The 24,619-nt window shown below is 44.2% G+C and overlaps 1 protein-coding gene across 4 annotated transcripts in view; it reads right to left on the reverse strand.

Annotated features, from left to right (window-relative positions):
* The window catches only part of SLC44A1 (solute carrier family 44 member 1), a 177,274-nt gene extending 153,924 nt beyond the window's left edge, over positions 1–23,350 (reverse strand). For 2 of the 4 annotated variants that reach the window (XM_036496710.2, XM_004580932.3), the window contains exon 1: positions 23,047–23,350. In XM_036496710.2, coding sequence (XP_036352603.2) covers positions 23,047–23,082 — 36 coding nt within the window. In that variant the 5' untranslated portion in view covers positions 23,083–23,350. The remainder of the gene's footprint in view (positions 1–23,046) is intronic. The other 2 variants (XM_004580933.3, XM_058672964.1) reach the window with 2 other exon arrangements.
* Between the last annotated feature and the right edge of the window lie 1,269 nt (positions 23,351–24,619).

Raw genomic sequence — 24,619 nt, forward strand, 5'->3', positions numbered from 1 at the left:
TAAAGCATTTAACCGTAGCAAAGGGAACCTAATTAACTATGGAAGACTCCTTTGCCCAAGAACTGGCCAGTCTCATCCACAGAGATTTGATTCAAAAATGGAGGGGTAGAAAGAAGCTACATAAACTGAAATATGTTATTCATCAATTATTCAAACAAACACCTGGTCACTCAGGTATCAGGTACTTTTCTAACACTGGCAACAGAGTAATCCACAGCAGTCCACAGACAAAATCCCTGTGTGTCAGAGCTCATGGAGGGGAAAACCAATGAAAATACTTACATGGTTTCAGGAGATGAGCAGTTTAAATAAAAACACAAGTACAGAAGACAACAGCAGAGAGGGGAAAGAATGGCTTCGGGCAGAATTGCAGAAACAAGTGTGACGGATCTAAACACAAAACCAGAGAAAGAGGAAGTCCCTGAAACAGGAAGTCTCTGGACAGGTGGGAAGACAATAAACTCAGCTACAGCGTGACACATGTGAGGTGCAGGTAAGGAGGCAGGTAGGGCCAAGTTAAGATAGAGAGGAAAAGTAGGTATTCTATTTAAGTGGGTTGGAAGCCACTGAAGGGAGAAGGACGAGGGATCTGAGTGAACCGTGTGATCACTCAAGCTGCTGGGTGAAGGAAGGACATCAGTGCACTTCTATGACAGCAGCAGAGCTGGCACCTGCTACGTACAATGCGTAAAGACCAGAAACAGCCTCAGGAGAAAACTTCCAGGAAAAGGGACATCATGTATGTGAATTTCACTGTCAACACAACGTGTGCCAGCCAGCAGCTGTATATCATTCACACTTCTGCAATCATTTCCCTCACAAAGGGTGGTGACCTCCATGAGACAGGAACTGTCTGTCTAAAAATATTTGGAACCCTAGCCGGTGCTCTAGAAAAAAAATTTCTTTTCAGTACACGGTGACATTTAACACAAGTAAGCGCAACCTTACAAGTATCAACAAAAGTTAGTAAGAGTCAACACTGGCCTGTAAGTGCAGAAATTCTGGTAGGTCAATAGATGAGGGAATTTTGCAAAACAGCCTAACCTGTTTGATAAGCCTGTTGAAATATCACTGAGTGTCTTCCACACTTTTTATCAGTGCACTTAGTATACTAAGAACACAGACATAAGATGCCACCTCTGCGGTCTCCCAGGAAAGTATGTAAACGAGATGACTACTGGTGTGGGGAAAATTTAGTGCTGCATGAGGCTTGGCTGTTAAATAGTTAAAAAAAACTTCCTCTCCAGGTTCAGGTCTGGTGTAGGCCGACCCTGGGAAGAACTGGGCCAAGGAATAGCTGGCCCAGTGCCGCTTTTGTGCAATGGATTATATACACAGCCAGTAGCCAGGGAAGAAAAAGCACGCCCTATTGAGCTGCCTATGATGCCCCGGAACATGCTACTGCCAGTCCGGTGCTGAATTGCCCGTGATGCCCAGGGACGTGATGTTCTTGGTTCCGTGCTGAGTTGCCCATGATGCCCTGGAACATGCTACTGCCAGTCCGGTGCTGAACTGCCTGTGATGCCTGGTGATGTGCTGTTCCAGGTCCGGTGCTGAGGGTTGCGTTGTGGAGAAGGGCCCTAAAGTGGTAAATACTAAAGTGGACGAATCCTCCTCCTTTACCTAAGCTACCTCTTTCTCCTCTTACCTTGAGTTCTTTTATCTTTGCTTATTTTATTCTCTCTGCTCAATAAACATTTATAGCTTATCGAAGAAAGACTTGCAGAGTGTTTTGTTGCGGACTGAGCCCTAAATCAAAGTGAGACCATGCACGGCTGGGAGCTAAGAATCTTTTGCTCCAACACATGGGTTTCAAGCAGATCCTAAAAGATCTCAGAGAGAATAAAATGACACAAATAATCAAGGATCAGTCACCCTAAAAGGCAGAAGACAACACAATAACACTCAAAATTCTAATGGCAAGTAATTTTCAATCTGGAACTCTATACCTTCACAGACAATAATCATGTATGAAATAAAACTCAAAACATGTAACATGTGGTGGAATTTATCTCTGTCATCCTTTCTCAGGAAGTTACTGAAGGTGGTGCTCTACCAATAAGAGGAATAAACCAAGAAACCATGGCAAAAGCAAAAGCACTTATGAAAGAAAATCACAGGCCTAAATCCATGGAAAAACCAATTCTAACATGTATTTAAAAAGGTGAAAGAATTACACTAGCCAAAATGATCTTCAACAAGAAAACAACTGAAGGATTTACATTACCTGGCTTCAATTCTATAAAGCCTAATGGCTAAAGTCCTTGCCTTGCACATTGCAGGATCCCATATGGACACCAGTCCATACTCTAGCTGCTCTACTTCCCCCTCCCTGCTTGTGGCCTGGGAAAACAGTAAAGGGTCCAAAACCTTGGGACCCTGCTTCCAATTAATTCTTCCAGATATCAAAAGTCATCGAAAGAAATAAATTAGCTAGTTAATTATATATAAATTAGTTACTCTATTGTAAAATAGAGTAAAATATCTGACAATATTCATATCAGTTGGGACTGATATTGTGGCATAATGGGTTAAGTCCATATGAAGGTTGGCATCACACATAGGTACCCATGTGACTCCCAGCTAGGAGACCAGAAGAAGCTCCTAACTCCTGGCCTCAGGTTGGCTCAGGTCCAGTCACTACAGACACTTGGGCAGTGAACCAGGCTATGGAAGACCTTTCTGTCTCTCCTTCTCTCTGTAAATCTGATTTTCCAAATAAAAATAAATAAATCTTTATAACATGGGTGAAGAATGACCAGCCCATGAGTCCATATAAGACCCTCAAAATCATTCGGTCTGGCCCTGCCAAGGCAATAGCAGGCAGGACTCAAAATTCAATAAATCTACAGCAGCCTAATTTTCAAGTTAATAACTTTATATGACATTATAAATATCCAAATGGCCCTTGGCAGAAAAAAAAGCTCCCCAGTCCTGCTGTAAAGCTACAATAATCAAGATCACTTGATATTCATGTTAGGAAAGACGAACAGATCAATAAAGCAGAATACAAAGCTTAGAAACAGACCTATTAATAAAAGTTGATATTTGAAAGAAAAACAAGCAATTCAATGGAAAAAGTTCAGCAATTGTACTGAATTGAATTTCAAGCACAAGAACCCTCTCCCCACTAAAATCTCAATTTTACCTCAAAACATATAAAAAAATGAAGTCAAAATAAATCACATCTTCAGTATAAAATGTAAAATAGGGAAAAATTTAAAGAACATAGGAGAAAATTTTATGACCTTGTACCTGGCAAAGAGTTCTTGGCTGCAACCAAAAAAGTAAAATGATACATGAAAAGACTGATAAAATGGGCACAGTAGTCTAGTGGCTAAAGACCTCATCTGGCACATATGGGCGCCAGTTCTAATCCCAGCAGCTCCACTTCCCATCCAGCTCCCTGCTTGTGGTCTGAGAAAACAGTCAAGGATGGCCCAAAGCCTTGGGGCCCTGTACCCACATTGGAGAGCCAGAAGAAGTTCCTGGCTCCTGGCTTCGGAATTGGCTCAGCCACGTGAAGAGTGAACCAGCAGATAGAAGATCTTCCTCTCTCCTCTCTATATATATGACTTTCCAATGAAACACAGTAAAAATAAATCTTTCAAAAAAATGACAAAATGAAAGTTATCAAAGTTAAAATGCTTGTGTTGCAAGACAACACTCTGGGAAAATATATTTGCAAGGCATATGACATGTGACAAAGGGTTCGTCGTATACAGAATATATAAGAAACTGAACCAAAAAAACAAAAAATCAAACAATGCTATTGAAAATTAGTAAACGAGGCATAGCACGTAAAGCCATGACCTGTGACACCAGCATCCCATATGAGCACTGGTTCAAGTCCCCACTTCCACGCCACCAGCCTGGGACTTGGGCCCGTGCATTCACGTGGGAGATCTAGAAGCTCACGGCCATTACAGCCATTTAGCAAGTGATTTAGCACATGGAAAAATTTTGTAACTCTGGCTTTCAAATAAATCAGTTTTAAAAACGAGTAAATGATTTGAAAGATACTTCAGGGTCAGGTATTTAACTTAGCAATTAAGATATCCTCATCTCATATCAGAGTCCCACCTCCACAGAGGAACCCCACTGCCTGGTGGTTAGCACTGCAGGATACACCTGCTGCCTCCAGGATCCATGGCAGGAAGCATCTGAGTTCATTCGAAGCAGTCATACAAGAAGGTGAGATTGTAGAATTTGTTACAAGCATGTAGAAAGCTACGTAAACAACAGAACAAGGCAACTATTATCTCCAAGGGCAAGAAATGATTATACACTACATGACTCAGCTGTGAACAGCATTTACTTAGTCGTAATGGAAAGACTGAACAGAGATCCAAAGTTACAATATATCTACAGCAGGATTGTGGAGACCTACTGAAGGTATGCACATGGGCAAAGGGTGGTATTAGGACATAGAGGTCAAAATTGGCATAAAAAATAAAGAATGGGGCATTACACAGATATAAAGGGGAAAAGCAATAAATAAATTAATAAATAAAAACTCATTCTCAAATATTTTAAAGTAACAGCCTCAGGGCAGGAGGAAGTACGTGAGGGCAGATGCTTTTGTTTTAAACATCAAGACCCTTAGAAAAATTTAACTCTTTGAGATATGTGCATGTATAGCTTTGATAAACATAAGAACTGAATAAATTTAAAATCAAAGTGAAAGCAGGAGAAAAGAGAAGCTCAGAACCACAAAGGTTCTGGCAGCATGACATCACAGAGGAGTGCTTGTGTAAACAAGGGCCATCTAAGTGGAACAGTACATGCACACGCACTTCCCAAACATTAAAAACTGACCTCAGCTTTTGACTCTGAATAATGGGTGCAGAATCCAGAGCAAGAATATACAGGGTCATGGAAAATGCCCAGGCTCCTCTAATTTCATTTTTCCATGAATCTTTTTTTTCCCCCATTTTTAATTCCAAAGACAGAGACAAAGATGGTAATAACAGCCAAATTTGATGCAGAGAGAAGCCAAGAGCCTAGAATTCCATCCGGGTCTCCTCCATGGGGCATTAGGACCCGTGTCCTTCAGCCCGCACCTGCTGCTTCTCAGGCTGCACATCAGCAGGAATCTGGGATAAAGAATCGAAGCAGCACATGAACCAGGTACCAGGACACAGGTGTCCCAAGCAAAGTCAAATGCCTGTCCCCGTCCATGAATTTTTAAAAGCTCTCTCATAACGTTAGCTGGACACAGAGCTCAGCTGTGGAAAAAGAAATTTCTAATAATTACCTGAAAGCAGAATAACCTGTCCCATTCAGCAGTCAGCTGCTGAGACGCTTGGGCAGAGCCTCAACACCTCGGTGGGTTATACCATCGACCTAACTCCCTCCCAGTTGGGATCATTTCCTTCGCGTGAGCACCTCCCAAAACAGGAATCGCAACACAGGTAGGGGGTGAGGCTCAGGCACCCAGCACGGTTATACCACGGCTTCCTTTTGCTCTCTCTCCTCCTCTTTTCAGTCTCTGATTTTTTTATTTTTAAGTCCTAACCATATTTACATTTGATAATAAATTATTAAAATATCTTAGGCAGCAGATGAGATACAAACACCACCAGAGTGACTGAGAAAAACGGATGTTTGAATGGAAAAAGGCTGAAAGACAAGAAGTTGGTCTGATGTAGTAGTAGGAAACCAACTTGAGTGAGTGTCCCTGCACTCCCTCTAGACTGTGGTTTAGCAACCACAACACATCAAACAGGTCACTGTATCCATTCAGGTCTGAGACTTCAGAACCATGGCAAGAGCACTTGGGTTTCCTAAAAGGGCAACAGAGCAGAAATCTTCAACACCTAAGGACATCTAAATAATCACTAAAGGTTAGTTACTAATAAAAGAATATGAGGGTACTTTGAGATGTTTAGAGAGAATTAGACTCGAAAGTTTACTTGGAGGGCCGGCAAAGTGGCTTAGTATACCAAGCCTCTGCCTGTGGCACTGGTATCCCAAATGGGCACAGGTTCAAGTCCTAGTTGCTCTATTGCCCTGCTAATGGCCTGGAAAAGTAGTGGAGGAGCAGTCAAAGTCTTGAGAGCCTACACCCATGTGGCAGACCTGGAAGAAATTCCTGGCTCCCAGCTTGGGACCAACATAGCACTGGACTCTGTGGCTATTTGGGGTATGAACCAGCAGATGGAAAATCTTTCTGTCTCTTCTCTCAGTGTAACTCTTTCAAGTAAAATAAAATAAAATAATTTCTTAATTTTAAGTTTACTTTGGAGGTGAGAATTGGTGCAGTGATTAAATAGCTGCTTGGAAAGTCTGGGTCGCATAATAGGGTGCCTGGTTCAAATCCTGACTGCATTGCCTCTGAAGTTGCTAAAGCCACCCCGGGAAGCAGCAGGCGACGCACTTGGGTCCCTGCCACCCCTGTTTTGGGCTCTAGGCTCCATGCTGGCCCAGCACTAGCAAGGCTGGCCTTTGGGGAATGAATCAGAGAATGGAAGACACTCTTGTTATCTCTGTGCCTTTCAAGATAAAACCGAATTTTTTAAGCCTTTATTTTGATGTAAACAAAACTGAAATCCATGCATAGTTTTTTCATAATACACATTTTCCCTCAAAGTTTTTAAGGATTCCTCATACTTTAGCTGTGATCTATTCAAATGAAGTACTAGAATTTTGCTGTACCTAAAGAACAAAATTCACACTTCAGCTTAGTCATTTTAACATGAAAACTAAAATGTTAAACATACCATGGTACCATCTTTTCCATGGTAATGTTTTAAGAGTCAGAGTGACTTGTCTTCACTTCTCAGAATGTTTTTTTATTTTTTGTTCAAGGACAATATTTTTTCCTTTCACTCTGTGTAAGAAGATACTGCCATGCCTACAGACACAAGCATGATAAACTCATCTTAGAGCTTACTGAATTCTATCCTTACCAGTTAAACATAGACACTAATCATACTTAGGAATAATGTCTATGTTCCTTTAGGGCATTTATTTCTAGCTCCTTGTTTTTTGAAAATTATTTTAGAATTTATCAAGAAATTATCAGTGCTCTACACATGTAAGCCACAGAATCAGCAAACACTGCGCTCCGGCATCCTAACAAAACCACAGCACCCCTTTTGGTGTTTATCTTAAACCACATACTTTCATTAAACTTTTTTTTTTTATTGAGAGACAGAACAGGAGAGAAAGCTCTTATCAGCTGGTTCACTCCCCACACTCCCACAATGGGTCCTTGCTGGGCTGGAGCCAAGAACTCAACTCAACTCGGGTTTCTTCTGTGAGTGGCAGGGATTCCTTCACCTGTTGCTAGCCGGAGTGTGCATCTGCAGAGAGCTGGAGTGGGGAGCTAGAGCTGGTGTTGTGCCCAGGCACTCCAATGAGATGAGGGCATCTTAACTACTACGACAAATACCCACCCTAGACCACAGACTTTAGAGGGAAATTTAATTCTTTGTTGTACCCAGTATTTAACAGCCTGAGGAGCACATAAGTCAGTAAATGCTGAACTGAACAAAACAGCATTTTTCTTTTTATTAAACCAACATTGATGCCTTTACTTTTTCAACATTTCTCCCTGCCTTTGCAGTTTCGTCCCTCCTGTGCTCCTTAGAAGCAAAGTGTCATTTTGGCAGGCTGCTTTGTCATCTCTCCTGATCACATTTTAAACAAACTACGTAGGATGGCAGCTCTGCCCTTTCTGCTCTAAGGCTGGCATGCAGAAGATCAGCCAGAAGAGCTTCCAGAATGCTCCCCCTGGATTGTGTGGGGTGGCAGAAGGGCACAGAGTCCTCAATCTTATAAATCTATTGACCAGTGCTGATTTACATGGCATACTTAGCTACTGATGGAGCTCAGAGCTCCTGATAGGTTTTTTTTTTCTTGGCTGGTTAATACTTCTTTCTTCACCAAGACACCATGAGTCTCTAGAACACATGCTGACAAGGTAAAGTTCAAAACCCTACCAGAATTAAACAATCTACATAATTGCTAGCCTACATTTTCAGGACCACTCCCATTTCCCTGTATTGACAATCATCTATTTTTTTTTTTTGCTTTAATCCTGACAAGTGTCATTGCATCACAAAACAAATTTCAACTCTCCAATACTCCATCCTCCCTCTATGTTCAAATGTTTACTGAGAAACTATGACCACTTGAATCCATATATCATCCCTATTCTCAATTCTTTTTCCAACGTAGACAGTCACCATTTATGACACAGTTACAACTATCCTTAGCATGTTTGCAGCAAACCTGGAGGGGAGAGTAGGAAATACAGATGGGGCTGGTTCCCCCACTTGCTATCGGCCAGTGGACTTTGAAGCAGCTCGGACTTCTTAACTTTGAAGACAATTACTATCCTTCTCTAAATTTTTTCCTTTGGGGATCTCAAATCACTAACCTGAAAAAGCATGCTGCACATGAAAGGCCTGAAAACGTAATACACTTGACTTGAGTCAACACTTGGTCAATATTTTAAGACAAACATGTCAACACACATCAACACCTATGCTGAAGCGCGATGTCAGACCTGATGCTGCATGCAATTGAAAGCTTACATGGTGCTTCTGTTTCTACTGCACTTATTATGTTCACTCTAGAGAACAGATCTGAAAAAACAACATCTCAAATAGTGTTTCTCAAAGTGTTCTCTGCAGGAAAGTAGTTCCTGCTTTAACACTCAAAAATGTGTGAAGAACAGGCAAGTCCAATGAAGGTTGGTTAATAAAAGTGAAACTGCTTCATGGGGGTGGGGTTGAAAGTGATCTCTTAATGAATTAATACCCATTCTGAGTTTTCAAAAGAACAGTCCTTAGGCTGAGGAAGGCCTTCCCAAACTTAACAGAATCCTTCACGGGAGGCCCACCTTGCAATTCTGTTGCTTTGGAAGAATTATTTGAGGAAACCACAAAGTAAGCTGCTCTGACATAGGAAACACTTGTGACTTTAACCAGGATCACACAGAGCACAGAACCTGGTTAAGTACTAGGTCCTTTCTCACCTAGACGGCTCTGCTCCATCTTCTTGTTACAAATTTAGGAAAAACATTGATCAAACACATTTCTCAAATAAAATGAAGTATTATTTTCAAAACAGTATAACTGAAATCTGCTTCAATAACCAGTAGTATTTTCCAAAATGCTTTTCAAAATGAAAAGAATACCTAGCTTCAAAATATATTTAATATGCTAGACTTTAGAACTTTATCTTTGAACACAATCTTCAAAATAAACATAAAAATGCAAAACATCATTGACAAAACTTCAAAGCCTACAAAGCAGGAATAATACTCTTACAAAAAAATGCTGAGTTTTTTAAGTCAACTTTAGTGAAAAACCATTGCAGCTTTTGCCCTCGTGGCAAGAATCTCAGCCTCTGTAACCCGATGCTGATGCGCCTGCTAATCATCTGTGTGCTACAAGTCAACTGCACTGTGGCCATTTCCTTCAGCCCTTCCTTTCTTACTACCCTCCAGGGCCTCAGTGAGGCTCAGTATTAAATAACAGTAGCATAAAACACATTAACCCTTTCAGATTGTATCTGTCTTCAAGACTGACTGAACATAAAAATATATATGTCTTATTTTAAATGGAATTTCAAGAATCAGTGAGTTACATGGAAAAGATACAAATCTAAACTTTCTGCCACGACAGCCTTAAATTCCTACAAGAAAATGCTGCTACATCCACCAGCAAGAGCTGGGACTAGTAGGGTAGGTCAGGATGACTCAGGCAGTAGCACCTGCTGGTGAATGCTGAACTGGTGGCTAGGCCACAGAACTTGCTGGCACGTGTAAGACCCAGAGCTGAGAGCAGGCCTAATAGGGAAATACTGGCTACTTCCTTGCTGAGCTGCTGCTCCAACTAGTGAACCTAAGAGCTGGGACTGTAGACAGGCTAGACTAGGGTGGATCAGGCTGAGCTCAACTGTAGCACCCACAAGTGTGCTCAAGAGCCAGATGGGATGAAGCACGGACTATGCTAGGCTGCAGCACATGCCAACACAAGCAAACAACGGGATGGTGGGGTTACTAGGTTACCCCAATACAACGACACCTGCTAGTGTGTGAAGACCAGGCCTGTGGTGAGCTGGTTGGGCTGGACTAGGCCACAACACCCATCAGTTCTCATGAGATGGGGCTGGGGCACAACTGACCAGGCACCTGCATCCACTGCCACGTGCCTTGGCTGCTGCAGATGTCAGACTGAACCTGATCCTGCACTGTCCGGGCACACACAGAGTCGAGTCTGCAGTCACCTCAGAAGAGGTTTCTTGAGAGGCTCCCCAGCTAGCTAGATGGACAAACACCCAGCCACAGGGAAAATCTCAGTATATGTAGTCTGGCCTTGGAATGCATGTGGCAGGACTGTGTAGTGGACAGTATGCCCAGGTGCACATGGGGAACATGACTGCAAGCTCATCAGGGCCAGCAGAAGATGTCAGGTGTCTCATCAGAGGATGGAAAGCAGAACAGGTTGGACCACTCTCCTGGCCAAGTTTTGCAACACGTTCTTGGGCCTATGGAGGCACTAAGGTAGACTTAGTTAGCCAATAGGCCTTAGAAGATTTTCTTAACCGTGGTGCAGTGAAGCCAATGATATCTCCAAACTATCAAGGACCAGTCTAACAATACCCTTAGAAGACTTTTCCCTAACGTTGGTCATGAAATGATTGTCCCCCTATATGTGGATGCTGATGCAGTTTGACAGCAAGGAGTGACCATTCCCCTCCTCATAACTTCCCACCCCCCCCACACACACACTCCCTTGGATGAAGCAGAAGAAAATTGAAACATTTGCCCCGCCCACTTTCCTCCATGCCCCACCCTCCCTACCCTAATCGGGATACCCACACGGGTATGCATCCATCTCAAACATGTAAACAACATTAAAAATAAAATAAAATAAAATGCAGAAGGGCTGCGGAGTACTGCACAGTCACCATTGGTCCCTGGACTCTTAAATGTACATTACATAGATTTTTCCTCTAAAAACTGTTATATCATGACCTCTAATTTAAGGCACACTGACTTTAAAACCAATCTACACAGACACTTGAAAGGGAATATGAACAGCAAATACACTCTGTGAATTTTAATGACAGAAAATGATACCTAAGGTAAAATCAATATACCTTGAAATGTAGCAGTTCTCACTATAACAGACGGCAGGCAATGAAGAAACAAATCCTTAGGCCTGGAACCACTTCCAGCCTTATAACTATATAGCAAATTGCGGTAAGAGTTCCCTAACCTTTCTGAGCCTCAACTTTCTCATCTATAAAATGGGGCTAACACTAGTATCCATCTCAAAGCTGCAAGAATGACAAGCATATGAAGCCCAGAGCCAAGAGCTTACCAAATGCTAAAGTCTCAAGAATGACTACTCCTTTCTCTTACCTGTGTCTATTTCCTGCATGTCCTCATAGTTACTGTTCTTAATGTCCTCTTTGAGACCAATCATACTGAAAGTTCATTTGCTCATGACTTCAGACATTTTCTGAAATCCAGTTCCAGGTCTTCAATTGCCTACAGAGAACACTACCTGCAGGTATTATCATCAGTAACCTTCATCTCAGTCCACACAAAACCCATCTCAACTTTCATGTCAATTCATTACAATGCCGTTCTCTCACTGTGTGGCACTCAAAGCTTCTGTTCTTATCCCTCTCCTTCATGCCATATGCCCAGATTAAGGAAAGTCAGCCCTATTTCTTTTTTCTTTTTTTTTTTAGGAGATGTATTTATTTGAAGGTAGGGACACAGAGAGAGGGATACAAATGTTCCATCAGCTGGTTCACTTCCCAGTGGTAGTGGTCCTCTGGCCAAGATCAAGAACCTGGAACTCCACCTGGGTCTCACATGCGGGTAGCAGAGGCCAAAGTACTCGGGTCATCCCCACAGCCTTCCCATATCCATGAGCAAGGAGCCCCATGGGAAGCAGAGCAGCTGGGCCTCCACTTCAATGTGGAATACCTGCACTGCAGGCAGCAGGTTAGCCCACTGTACCATAACTCATGCCAGAAGTCTGTCTCATTTCAACTTCCTGATGTCTCTTTTCTGTTTCTCATTTACACAGTTCTGGCTGAGTCTCTGAACAGCTTCCTGGGTGGACTGCCTTCCAGTCCCTCCACTTTAGGTCCAGGCATCCTGTCCAACTAATCTTCCTTCAGCCACTGGGAAAATCTCTATGAGGTTGCCCGTTTCTGCCCAAGTAACTCGTCCTCTATTCTCCGGACACGTTTTCTTTCCATACTGCTTGCCAGGAGGCAAAGTGTTGTCTGCGTCTGTCCTTGGGTCACGTTATTCCTTTCCACCACAAGGCCCTCCTTTTCAGTCCTGCTTTTCCTAAATCTCTTTTCCAGGGCAGATCGAGGACATTTGTAGGAAGACCAATGCCCAGCTACCCCGTTCTCTCTTGGTGTCCCCTTTCCCTCAGCCAGCATAGCTTCCTCTTACTGCTGCTTTCTTCACTTCTGAGTACTCCTCTTCTGGTACAACTCAAAACATGAAATCACAGTCCCTTTTCTACAATGGAAATGTAGGACTTTCAAAAAGAACGATAAATGGATATGAAAACACCTAAGGGATTTGCACTAATATCATAATTTGAGATATTTTCATAAATCATATTATGTAACAAGCCAATGAGATAGGCTTTACTACTGTTTCCAGTTTATAACTGTGAAACTGAAGGACCCAGAGCAGATAAGCCAGTATTGCAATGTCTGGGATGAAGCCCTGCCTCATTTATCAACTAGCTTCCTGTTATTGCAACAGAGATGATGGCCCAAACACTGGGGCTCCAACCCCCCACGTGAGACACACAGTTGGAGTCCCCGGCTTGTACAGATGACCCCAGCTCAGTCTTGGGCATTCTGAGTAATTAAGGAGTGAGCAGCAGATGGAAACTCTCTGTAATAAATGAAAACAAACTTAATAAAGGGGGAGGAGAGCCTCTGTGCTTTAATTTGATTAGCAAGATTAAACATATTTACACATTAGCCTTGTATTTCCCTTTCTGCAAATTATTTCACTGCAGAGATGCAGCTTGCATACTTCAGGAGCTCTTTAAAACACTGTCATATTCTAAATAATGCTGTCAATAATTATAATACAGGTTAAAAAACTGAGGTGTTCTCGCCCTCACGTTCTGTGTTCTAATAGATGCTATTCAGAATGATAGCTCCTTCAGTATACCATGAGGTTGGAAGAATAGGAAGAAAAATAAAAACTCAGGAAAGAGAAGAAGAAAGGTTAAAAAAAAAAAAAAAACAGAGGGACTGGCATTGTAACATAGCAGATAACACTGCTGCCTTCACCACAGTATTCCATACGCATGTCAGTTCAAGTCGCAGCTCCTGCACTTGGAATTCAACTTCCTGTAATGGCTAGGGAGAAGCAGCTAAGCATGGCTCAAAACTGTGGGCCACTATGTGCAAGATGACGATGAAATTTCTAGCTACTGGTTTCAGTATGGCCCATCTAGATGGAACCATCTAGAAAGTAAACCAGCAGATGGAAGATTCTCTATATATAACTCTCTGTGCCTCTCCCATGTTCTATAACTCTGATTTTCAAAATAAATAAATAAGCTTTTTTTTTTAAAAAAAAAAAGTGAACACCAATCATATAAAGATAAACATGGAGAGAAGCAAGTCAGAGAAGGTAATAAAGAAAACTGAGAGTTAAAGAGGGAAAGTTCTATTAATTCCAACTTTTCTATGACCACTGCTTGTGGGAGCACTAATCAGAAACTCAATCATGACTCTAAACTCAACGGCTCTTCTTCTAAAGTTGATCATGGTCCAGACTGAGGAGCAGGTCAAGGGAGTAGTCTGGGGGGAAGAGAGGGTTATAGCAGTGACCAGAGCAATCTCACTGGGACATAAAAAGACACCTGACAGGCCTAGCATGGTAGCCTAGTGGCTAAAGTCCTTGCCTCGAAGCAAAAGGATCCTGTATGGATGTCAGTTTGTGTCATGGTGGCCCCACTTCTCATCCAGCTTCCTGCTTGTGCCTGGGAAAGCAGTCAAGGACGGCCCAAAGACCTGGGACCCTGCACCCATGTGGGAGAACTGGAAAAAGCTCCTGGCTCCTGGCTTCAGATCGGCTCAGATCTAGCCGTTGCAGCCACGTGGGGAGTGACAAAGGATGAAAGATCTTCTTCTCGTCTCTCCTCCGCTCTGTATATCCAACTTCCCAATAAAAAGAAATAAATCTTTAAAAATATGTATAGCTGGGCCCGGCACCGTGGCCTAGCGGCTAAAGTCCCCGCCTTGAAAGCCCCGGGATCCCATATGGGCGCCGGTTCTAATCCCGGCAGCTCCACTTCCCATCCAGCTCCCTGCTTGTGGCCTGGGAAAGCAGTTGAGGACGGCCCAAAGCTTTGGGACACTGCACCCACTTAGGAGACCTGGAAGAGGTTCCAGGTTCCCGGCATCCATCGGATCGGCGCGCATTGGCCCGTTGTGGCTCACTTGGGGAGTGAAACATAGGATGGAAGATCTTCCTCTCTGTCTCTCCGCCTCTGTGTATATCTGGCTGTAATAAAATGAATAAATCTTTAAAAAAAAAAAATATGTATAGCTAACTCCTAACAAGGAACTGTGTGACATTTATAACATCTCCAAAAGAAATGTTAGAAGACATTGTAGAAGTATGATTTTGAAGGCAGAGAAAAATCAGACAATTTGGCAGATACATTTTTCTGCTCACACGGCTGCCGTCCCTGTCTCCCTGCCTTGCTGGCACAGTGCTACTTTTGTTCTGGTGCCACTCCACCCCATACTTGACTCAGAGGAAAATCCTGGTTTATCTGAGCCAATCACAAGGATTCTTCACCTCTTTCTTCCTACACACTGTTTATGGGTGAGTAAGCAGCCCTCCCTAATTTCTATTAAAGGCAAACCACTGGAGAAGTGTCAGTTAGCAAAAGGCGGTGAGGAGGCCACGGCTCTCTGGTGTTCCCAAGGGAAGCTAAGGGAGAAAAAAGCACCTTCCTTAAACCACTGAACTAATAACCTGCAGTTACTCCACTCTTCCACTTAGAAAGAAAATTAATTTTCCTAAAAGCTTACCAATTTTGGATTTTAAAGGGATTTTTTCTTTATGGCGCAAACATTCTGAATGGCTCATAATGAAGAATCTTACGTGATCAAGATCATCATATCACAACAAACAAAATAAAGCAAAGCTGAACACCTTCATTGCTACGTAAACATCACCTCTTTCCAATTTTTCCATCCTCTTGCTGCTTTCCTCATTTTACATTACAGAAATGTATTCAGAAATCAAAACTCCCATTAGACAATTTTCTGCATGTCCAGCAACCTTAGAAATTGAAGTAAAAATATTTTTTAGTGTCCCTTCTATATAAATGTATAAACCTATTGTGAAATGTTACAGAGTAGGTAAAAAGTACATTACTATTTACAGAAAATTTATTTTCACAGTTTACCAATTAAGTAAATCCGTCACATACCCCCCCTTTTTTTTTTAATTGGAAAGGTAGATCAGATTTCTGGAGAGAAACAGAGACAGAAAAATCTGCCATTCACTGGTTCACTTCGCAAATGACCTAAATGGCCGGAGTTGAGTTGACCCAAGGCCAGCAGCCAAGAGCTTCTTCTAGGTCTCCTATGCAGGTACAGGGACCCAATGCCTTGGGCCATCCTCTACTGCTTTCCCAGGCAAAACTGGATGGGAAGCAGAGCAGCCTGGACAAGAACCAGCACCCTTATGGGATCCCTGCACATACAAGGTGAGGATTTAGCCATTGAGCCATCTCAGGGCCCTTTTTACACAACTATTATTATGCAATTACAAAGGTATCCACCAAGAGGGAAAAGCCCCTTCTGAGTATATTAAAAAATATATATTGCAAATGCCTTTTAAAAATCATCTCTTAAAAAATTACTGAAGTTGATACAATGCACAAATTCAAGACTGGAAAACCATGCTATGCTATATCTCTCCAAAAATGAGAAAGCAGAAAGTACTTAAAGGAAAGATATATGACCATATCAAAAGCTTTAACTATGTTCACAGAGTGAATTCCCACAGTGGAAATAACAATGTCTAACTCATTAATGACTTGTTTCTTTTTACTAGCTCAAACACTTTTTTTTTTTACAACCCTATGCATAACGTCTTATCTGCTATGTCTGCCATAAAAACCAGCCAACTCTGGGAGTGAACTAGTCAGGCCTTCCCCATCCACTCTGACCTGGTCATGTACACCTCGATAAATATTCTCACTTCACACCCAAGCTGAAAATGTTGTCGAGCGACTTCTCCTAAAGAAGAATTTGTCCTTTAAAATTTTTCAAATTAAAAAAAAAAAGAAGAAAGTTGCTATTAGATCTTTATCCACATCAACCCATGGAAGGAAAGAGAATATTAATTCAAATCAAGAGTACCTGCTATAAAGCAAAAAGAATTCACAGCAATGAACAAAGCAGACATGGTCCTCTCCTCATAAACCCAGTCCACGGCAGACGTCAGCCACCACTGCCTGTAAAGGGTCCCAGGGTAAATACCTACGCCTAGGGAGCACAACCTCTCCGTCAGCACCACTGTGAAAGCAGCCACGGACAATAAACAGGGAAGTAAATGAATATGCCTGTGTGCCAACAACACTTTATTTGCAGAGAACAGGATGCAACCTTTACATAATTTTCATGAAAATTTGTTTAAAATTCTCGTAAAACAATGTCATTCTGATGTGCTTCAACCATTTAAAAATACAAATACTATCCTGAGCTTGCAAGTTACACAAAACCAGGTAGTAAGTCAGATTTGGCCCATGGGCCATACCATGCCAACTCCTGACCCAGACATTAACTGAAGTGCTCAAAGGGAAAGATTCAGAACTTAATAAGGAGACATGGCTCTGTTTGAAGGCTCAGAAAAGCTTTACTAAGGAAGTTACTCTTAGGCTGAAATTAAAAAAAAAAAAAAATCAAAGACCAGGAGAGCAAAGTACAGAGTTTCACAGACAAGTGCATAGCATTTGCAAAAATCTTGAGAAAAGCAAATGACTGCTGAAGAATCTGCCAGGCTGGAACACACACAAAAAATTTAAGAGAAGCGTGGCAAAAGATAATGCTGTAGAGAGATGGAGACCAGTCCACAAAGGGTCTCATTTGCCAGGGCTGGGAAGGAAGGTTACTCTTTGTGCTAAGGCAATCAGAAACCATTAAAGGATTGTGAGTAAGAGAGGGACACAATTGGCTTCGGGTTTTTCAAAGATCACTGTGATACTGGTTAGATCAGAAGGCAGCGTGAATGAATACAGGGAGCTCTGTAACCAAGGCACTGGGTGGAGACGACACAGGCTTGGTCCAGTGGCGGCTGTACAGCTAAGAAGGTAAAGGGGCAAGACAGGTGACTGCATCCGAAGAATGGAAGGCAGATTCCCTAAATCAATCAGGTTTCCCTAAATCAATTAGATTCCCAGTTTTCATCACCAGGACATTGGTTCACTGAACCAGAGACCAAGAAAAATGTGTGTGTGTGTGTGTGTGTGTGTGTGTGTTTACAATCCTGAGTTTCAGCTTTGGACACACATAGTTTAGTTACCTATCTGATATTCTAGTATCGAGGCTAAGCAATCAGTTGGATGTAAGGATCAGAGGTAGGACAAGCTCTGTTTCCATTCAGTAATTCAGTGTGGGAATCAGCAGCATACAGACTGTAACTGAATCCACAGGAGAAGATACAATTACCTAGAGGATGTGTAAGGAAGAGGGGTTCTGAGCCTTGCTGATACAGGACAATCACCGTGAGAACTCATAGAAATGTGATGTGCACGCAACAGCCAACTAAATCAGAACCTCTGGGAATAGGACCCAGGCTTTAGTTACTACAAACCTCCCCAAGTAACCCCAATGTGCAGCAATGTTAAGAAGGGCACAAAGAAATCAAAAATTAACAGGAAGAGCGAAGGATAACAGACTAAATAGGTTTCTGGTCCCAGTTCCTTCAGAACACCTCCCTCTCTTTGACCTCAGATGACTTTGTTTCTGGTGTTTGTAGGCAGAGGATTAACCAATAGAACCATTGTACAGGACCCATTAGTTGGTAACACTTTAATTCAAACTTTTATTGAGTAGATTTTTCCTAAAGATAAGAAAATTAAGGTCCAGTGTGGTAGCCTAGGGGCTAAAGTGCTCGCCTTGAATGTGCCAGGATCCCATATGGGCACCAGCTTTAATCCCAGCGGCCCCATTTCCCATCCAACTCCCTGCTTGTGGCCTGGGAAAGCAGTAGAGGATGGCCCAAACCCTAGGGACCCTGCATCAGCATGGGAGACCCAGAAGATGCTCCCAGCTTCTGGCTTCGGATTGGTTCAGCTCCAGCCATTGTGGTCACTTGGGGAGTGAGTCAGTGGACAGAAGATCTTCCTGTCTGTCTCTCCTCTTTTCTGTATATCTGACTTTCCAATAAAAAAAATTAAAAATCAATAAATCTTAAAAAAAAAGACAAGAAAATGAACTACTTTAAGATTGGTGCAAAAGGGTAGGGGAGGGGGTATTGTGGAGCAAAACATGAAGCCACTGCTCAGGAGGTGCCACCTCACATCAGAGGGTTGGCTCCAGTCCTGTCTCTCTCTCATACAGCTTCTTGGGCTAATGGCCTACGTCACTGGGTTCCTGCCACCCATATGGGAGACCCTGACGTAGTTCCAAGCTCCTGGCTTCAACCTGAGCCCCAGCTGCTGTGGCATATGGGGAGGAAATCAACAGATGCAAAATCTCTCCCCCTTTGTCAACTCTGATCCAAAGAAATTAATAAATCTTTAAAATATGTGCATGGACCACGCATGCAAACACAAAGAGATGCACAAAGTGCAGATTCAGAAAACTTGAGCTGAAGTTTGCATCTAAGCCGTTCTGTTACTTCAGCCAATTTCTTGATATCAAGTTCAATTTCCTCAAATGTAACACAGAAGGAAAATCAACCCTATTTACTGTACAGATTAAAGTATGAAAATGTGTCAATAGTTACACAAAGTATAGTGACATTTGTACATTGTTTTCCAGCCAATTTGGACATTAGCTTTTGATTTACATATTTTGAAGAATTGTTCATCCATGTCGACAGCAGAAGAAATAAACATTTTCATGCCACGGCTTTCTACTGCAGCTATCTGCAGCTCATGTTCTAACTGAACAACTAGATCCCTGTGGGTAATTTCCATTATACTCTTCAAATTTTTATTTTTATCACTCAACTTAAAATACACAAATTTTTTTATTTTTACCACTCAGACTATGATATCACTAAAATTCTGTGATATAAAATACTCAAATGTTAACCAGTATTAGTGAACCACTTTTGACTGATTCTCATTACTTTTCAAAACAAACTATGAGAGCAGAAAAAGAAAAGCTACTTAGCCAGCCCGAAATGGGAACATCATGGAACAAAATAACGGACAGTCTCCTAAAACTAGATACAAAGTTGGGGGGGGCACTCTGTTTAACTAGAAAGATTCTTCTCAACCCCTTCCAGAATTTGTAAAGTTAGAACTGAAGGAGACAGAACTCCAGGGTACTTGTAGACTCTCCAGCCTCCTAGCACTACCATCAGAAATAATGCTGTCACTGTTAAAAACAAAGCCTTATAACTATCTGTTAAGCAATCTTTCAGGAGCTTCCTGAGCTTAAACTGGAAAAAAATTTAACAAGTCTGAAGATTCACAAGTGAACTTCCAAGTTTAACATTATAAGAATAGACATTATGTCAGTTTATAACAGAACAAGAGAATTATGGAGAGATGGGAATAAATTCTAAGAGTCTCAGGGAGGATTAGCACTAAAAAGTAACTCAAGGCTATCGTTTATAGTTCCTCCAAAAAGACTTTTAGGCAAAAGATCTCACGTATTGGACTGTTTTGAGCAATTACTGATGTTAGTAAATATTGTATAATGGTAACTAAAGAAAATTCAGAAAACAAATCAAGGAGTTCTTTAAGACCTGCCTCATTAGATACTCACTCCAAAGAGTATTACCCATACACAGCTGATACAACACGAATCGCTTTGCCAATAACTTCTCCCTCACGATGAAATACTGGCATGGAATGTGACATTTTCCTCTGATCTGAGTCCTAAAGCAGGATAATTATTTTGATGGGAAATTATGATACCCAGACACTGCCAAGAAAATGAAACTGACACCAGGATAGGTTACAAAAGATAGAAGTTCAGAAGTCTACATCAAGAGACTACAAGGGGAAAATCAATTATATTCTAAAAGGGACTCGCTATTTATTGATAAAATCTGCAGGAGTTTTACAGTTGTTGCAGATGGAGCTTGGAGACATCAGACTGGCCTGCAGCCTCCCTGGAAGCACGCCGCAGTGATGTTCCACGAGCCCATCATTAGACATTGCAGACAAGCTCTTTCCAAGTATGACAGCCCCTTTTCCAGCTCAGACGTCTCAAGTAGGGTGTGGGAGGGGGACAGAAAAACCTACTCAGTTCTGCAAGCTGATGGTAGGATGGACAGAACAGAAAGGGATGTGAAAAACGCATGTAAGTTTAAACTTAAAAAAGTTTCAGTCTGGATTTATTTCAAAGAGGTAAGATTAGCCTATGGAAATGAGGCAGTACAAACTCACACCCAATGGCACTTCCTGGCCAGGTGTCCTAAACTGCATACATTTTATTCACAAACTCTAATGTAAGGCACTCCAGTAGACACAAAGCTAAGGGAAACAAAGACCCACTCTCCTCCAGCCTGAAACCCAGCAGACAGGGTTTGTGAAAAGCCACCTGAGGCCCCCAGGGCAGGCTCAAAGCCAGGGGAAGGTATGCCTCTGCACAAGATGAAAAGTGGCTCTCTCCTTTGTCTCAATACACTCGAGTGTGTGTGTGTGTGTGTGTGTGTGTGTGTACAACACTACCTAAAATGCTAGGAAAAGGCCAGCAGATCGTAACACTTCACAAACGAAGAACAATGCAAAAAAAAAAATCTCAAATGAGGGGGAAAAAGATGATGACCCATTCTTTGGCAGAAAACCTACTCTTCAGTGCCTCCCTGAGCACTACAAGTCCCAAAAGCTGAACTCAAAGGCATGTGACAGCTGCTGATTGGTTACAGGAAACCACAGAAAAAATACAAAATTAAAAAAAAATACACCCCTTGGGTGTATGACATGCGTTTTGTCTATGGAACACGGTATGAAGGAAACTGAATGCGAGCAAGGAAAAGCAAAGAAATCGTGTGTGACGGCACTGTGAAAAGCAGGAGGCAGACAAATGTTTCTCAGACACTACCTGTTACTAAACCCCAGCTCTGCTGTGGCATCCATGCCTCTCAAATTTAATTATTCACGCACCGAAGAGGCCATCCATAAACTATCAATACTCTTTCCTGTCTTAAAGGCATCGCACTGCCAAAACAGAATGTAAAGTAAGCCAATTCTGAAAATAGGTAAACATGAAAGGTAGCTTTCTGGTGAAATTACCTTCAAGCAAACATTAGCAGGACAGCACCTGGTGGGAAACCCCCAGGCCTCCACCCCAACTCCGCCACCGAGATGCCAAGCCAACCGAAAGGTGAGCCTAATTACACACCTTTATACGTTAACCTAAATCAAGCCCCTGCTGCCCAACACCACCACACAGATTTTCCTTGCGATTCTAACTGCATAGCAAGATTTTACTAAGTCAACCAATGAGCCTAAGGAACTGGACACACAGGAGGCAGAGCTCATAAAAAAAAAAAAAAAAAAACATAAATGCCCTCCATTCATCTGCAATGCTAGTCATTTTCTAACACATCTTGGATTTTTAGAACAAGTACGCAGGTTATTTAAAACTGAGTTATATATAGTCGTTTAGCAGCAGCAAAACACTTCTGGCATTATCACAGATGCTTCATCTCTGGAGGAATGCTCTCCCCCAAACCAGGATTTTTCTTCACCAAAAACAACCAGCCTTTATCCCTAAAAACAAGAGCCCCTTTCTCCCCCTCCAAACAAACAGATCACACACCAGTTAAATTCTACGCTAATGAAACGGTGGCGATGGCCTCGCAGGCGTTTGTCAGAGCCTATTTTTCATACACCACCAGCACTCAGTTTGATGCAGCATTCCTGATGGTTTTTTATCGTATTTGTAAATTCACTCACTAATCCAGTAAATTAGGTAATTTACGAACAGGTCTTCTTAGTTATTAGTGGCCAGCAGTCAAGTTCTATTACGTTTGATCCTTATACAGCTGTCTAAACATTTCTACCCGAGGTTAAGGACTCGGATTGGAGAGAGGGAAGGAGGCTGGCGAAATTTGGATGGGGGCAGGGTAGGAGATGGGCGAAATCTCTGCATCGGAGCCCTCAGCGCTCATTCAGTGCCCAGAAAAACTAAATTCGGCACCTCTTCCTCCTGTTACACTAGCAACAAAGAGGGAGTTTCCGCAATGCTCCCGTCACCCACCAGATGCCCAATCTGCTCCCCAGTCCAGTGCCCACGCTCCCGCAGGGGCCTCCGATGTAAAGAGGCCGTGGTGCCCGGGGTCAAGGCACAGAGGGGGGATGGGACGGGGAAGAGAACCGGGGCAGGGCTCCGGGACCCGGAGTACTTGAACCCGACCGGGGTCGGCGGGCAGGAGGAAAGGAGCAACATATCCGATGGAGCAGAAACTGGAACCAGAAGGGAGCCCACCCGAGCTGGGGGAGGTGGGGGTGCACCTCCGAGGAGCACGGAGGAGTCGGCGGAGGGCGAGGTGGGCAGCGGAGAGGGGTCGGGGGGCCGGGGCAGCGCAGCCCGCTGGGGCGGAGAGGAGGCGCCCGCGTCGCCTCTACCTGCAGGCGGGCGGGACGCGCCGCTCAGGTGAGCCGGGGAGGCCAAGTCGGAGAGGGGCCGGAGAGCGAGGAGGGAGAGCGCGCGCTGGGGACCCCGGGGACACGGCTGCGGGCAAGAGGCGGGCTGCGGGGTTCGAGAGTGCTCGGGGGCCTGAGGGAAGCTGGGGCTGCGAGAAGCGTCGCGTTCCCGACAGCGCGGCGCGAGGGAGGCATCCGGGCGGGCGTCCGGGAGGCGGGGGCCCCTCACCTGCGCGGCGGAGGAGGCGGAGCTGCAGCAGCCCATGGCGGGGTCGGGGGAGCCCGGAGGCGGCGCCGGGCGCAGCTACGTCCCGGAGCCCCTCGGCATGCGAGCCGGCGGGCGCCCGGGGAGGGCGCGGCCTGGCCCCGCACGACTTGGCGGCTTGGCGGCGGCGGCGGGCACTCAGGAGACGGCGCGGCTCGGGACAGGCACCGGCCACATCCCCCGGCGGCGGCGGCGGCGGCGGCGGCGGCGGCTGCGCGGCTCCGGCTCCCGCTCCGCTCCTGCTGCTGCAGCTGCTTCCCAGCGGAAAGGGGCGGGCGGCGGCGGCGGCGCCTCCCCCTGTCCCCCGCCTCCCGCCTCTCGCCTCCCGCGCCCAGTCCCTCTCCCGCTCCCTCTCCCGGGCCGCCGCCTCCTCAGCGCAGCGCGCGTCTCCCATCAGACTCCCCGCCCCCAGTGCAGCGGCGCGCCGGCGGCAGGGCGGCGGCGGCGGCCAGGACGAGGCCGGACCCTTGGGGGCGCGTCTGGGCCTGCGCGGTGCCGAGCCCATTTTGCGGTGGCACCGAGGCCGAGGCCTGCCTCGGGGCGAGAGGGCGTCTGGGGCTGAAGGCAGCCCAGGACCGGGCAGGCTCGCTGCCGAAATGGGGCCGGGTTGCTTCCGGGCCGGGGAGGCACGCGACTCTTCCTCTCCACGGGTGGCTGCACCGTCGAGGACTCTGGTGGTAGTCTTCCAGCTACGTTGTATGCTGAGGAACGCGTACAGAATAAACTTGCCCTTCAGAAGGAATGGGTGATAGAAGACGGGAAGAAACAAGTCTTCGTTGCCGCTGCCCCATTTTGCTGTTGTGAACACTGAACCTTGGATGGGACAAGAATTCCATGAAATGCACCCAGGTTTGAATAAAGCCAGCCAGAAATGGGAGAAAAAGCCAAAAAGTTTTGCAGGTACTCAAGTAAAAAAAAAAAAAAAAATTGGGCATGAGCTAAACTTTCTGTTACAGGAAAGTTGGCAAAGCCCAGCAAATGGGCCTTCACTCATTCATACTGACTTCCTCGAACGTTCGGGCCCTGAGAACAGAGAGGTAAAGACCAAAGTACTACCGCTTTGCCCAGCTGCTGCTGGGCATAGGCATTACCTTTAACTTGCATTCCCCCAAACCATCCGTAGAAGTAGTGTGGGGCTGGCGTTTGGCGCCGTGGGTAACGCTCTGCTTGGGAATGCTTCGGAACTACTCCCGATTCCAGTGTCCTGCTGGTGTACATCCTGGGAGGCAGCCGGGGATGGTCCAAGCGACCCTTTTTTTTTGAATTATTATTTTATTTTGATAATCTTTACATAGTTGATTAGGGCACAGAGGGTCAAGGGCTACAGGAAAGAGGGTAAGACCATCGTTTCCACATTTTTTATCTGTATCTGGGGTAAAGAGGGAGATAAAGGGAGAAGCCCCACCCAGCGTCCCATCCCATCCCATCCCAGGGTCCCTGACGTCGGGCATGCTCCAAGGGCACTGCTCAAGTGCTTTTGATAGTTCTGCAGTTCTGAACTGTTGCCAATCTAGCCAATGCAAGCGCAATGAAATCT

This window comes from Ochotona princeps, chromosome 14 (assembly GCF_030435755.1).
Source record: "Ochotona princeps isolate mOchPri1 chromosome 14, mOchPri1.hap1, whole genome shotgun sequence".
NCBI lineage: Eukaryota > Metazoa > Chordata > Mammalia > Lagomorpha > Ochotonidae > Ochotona > Ochotona princeps.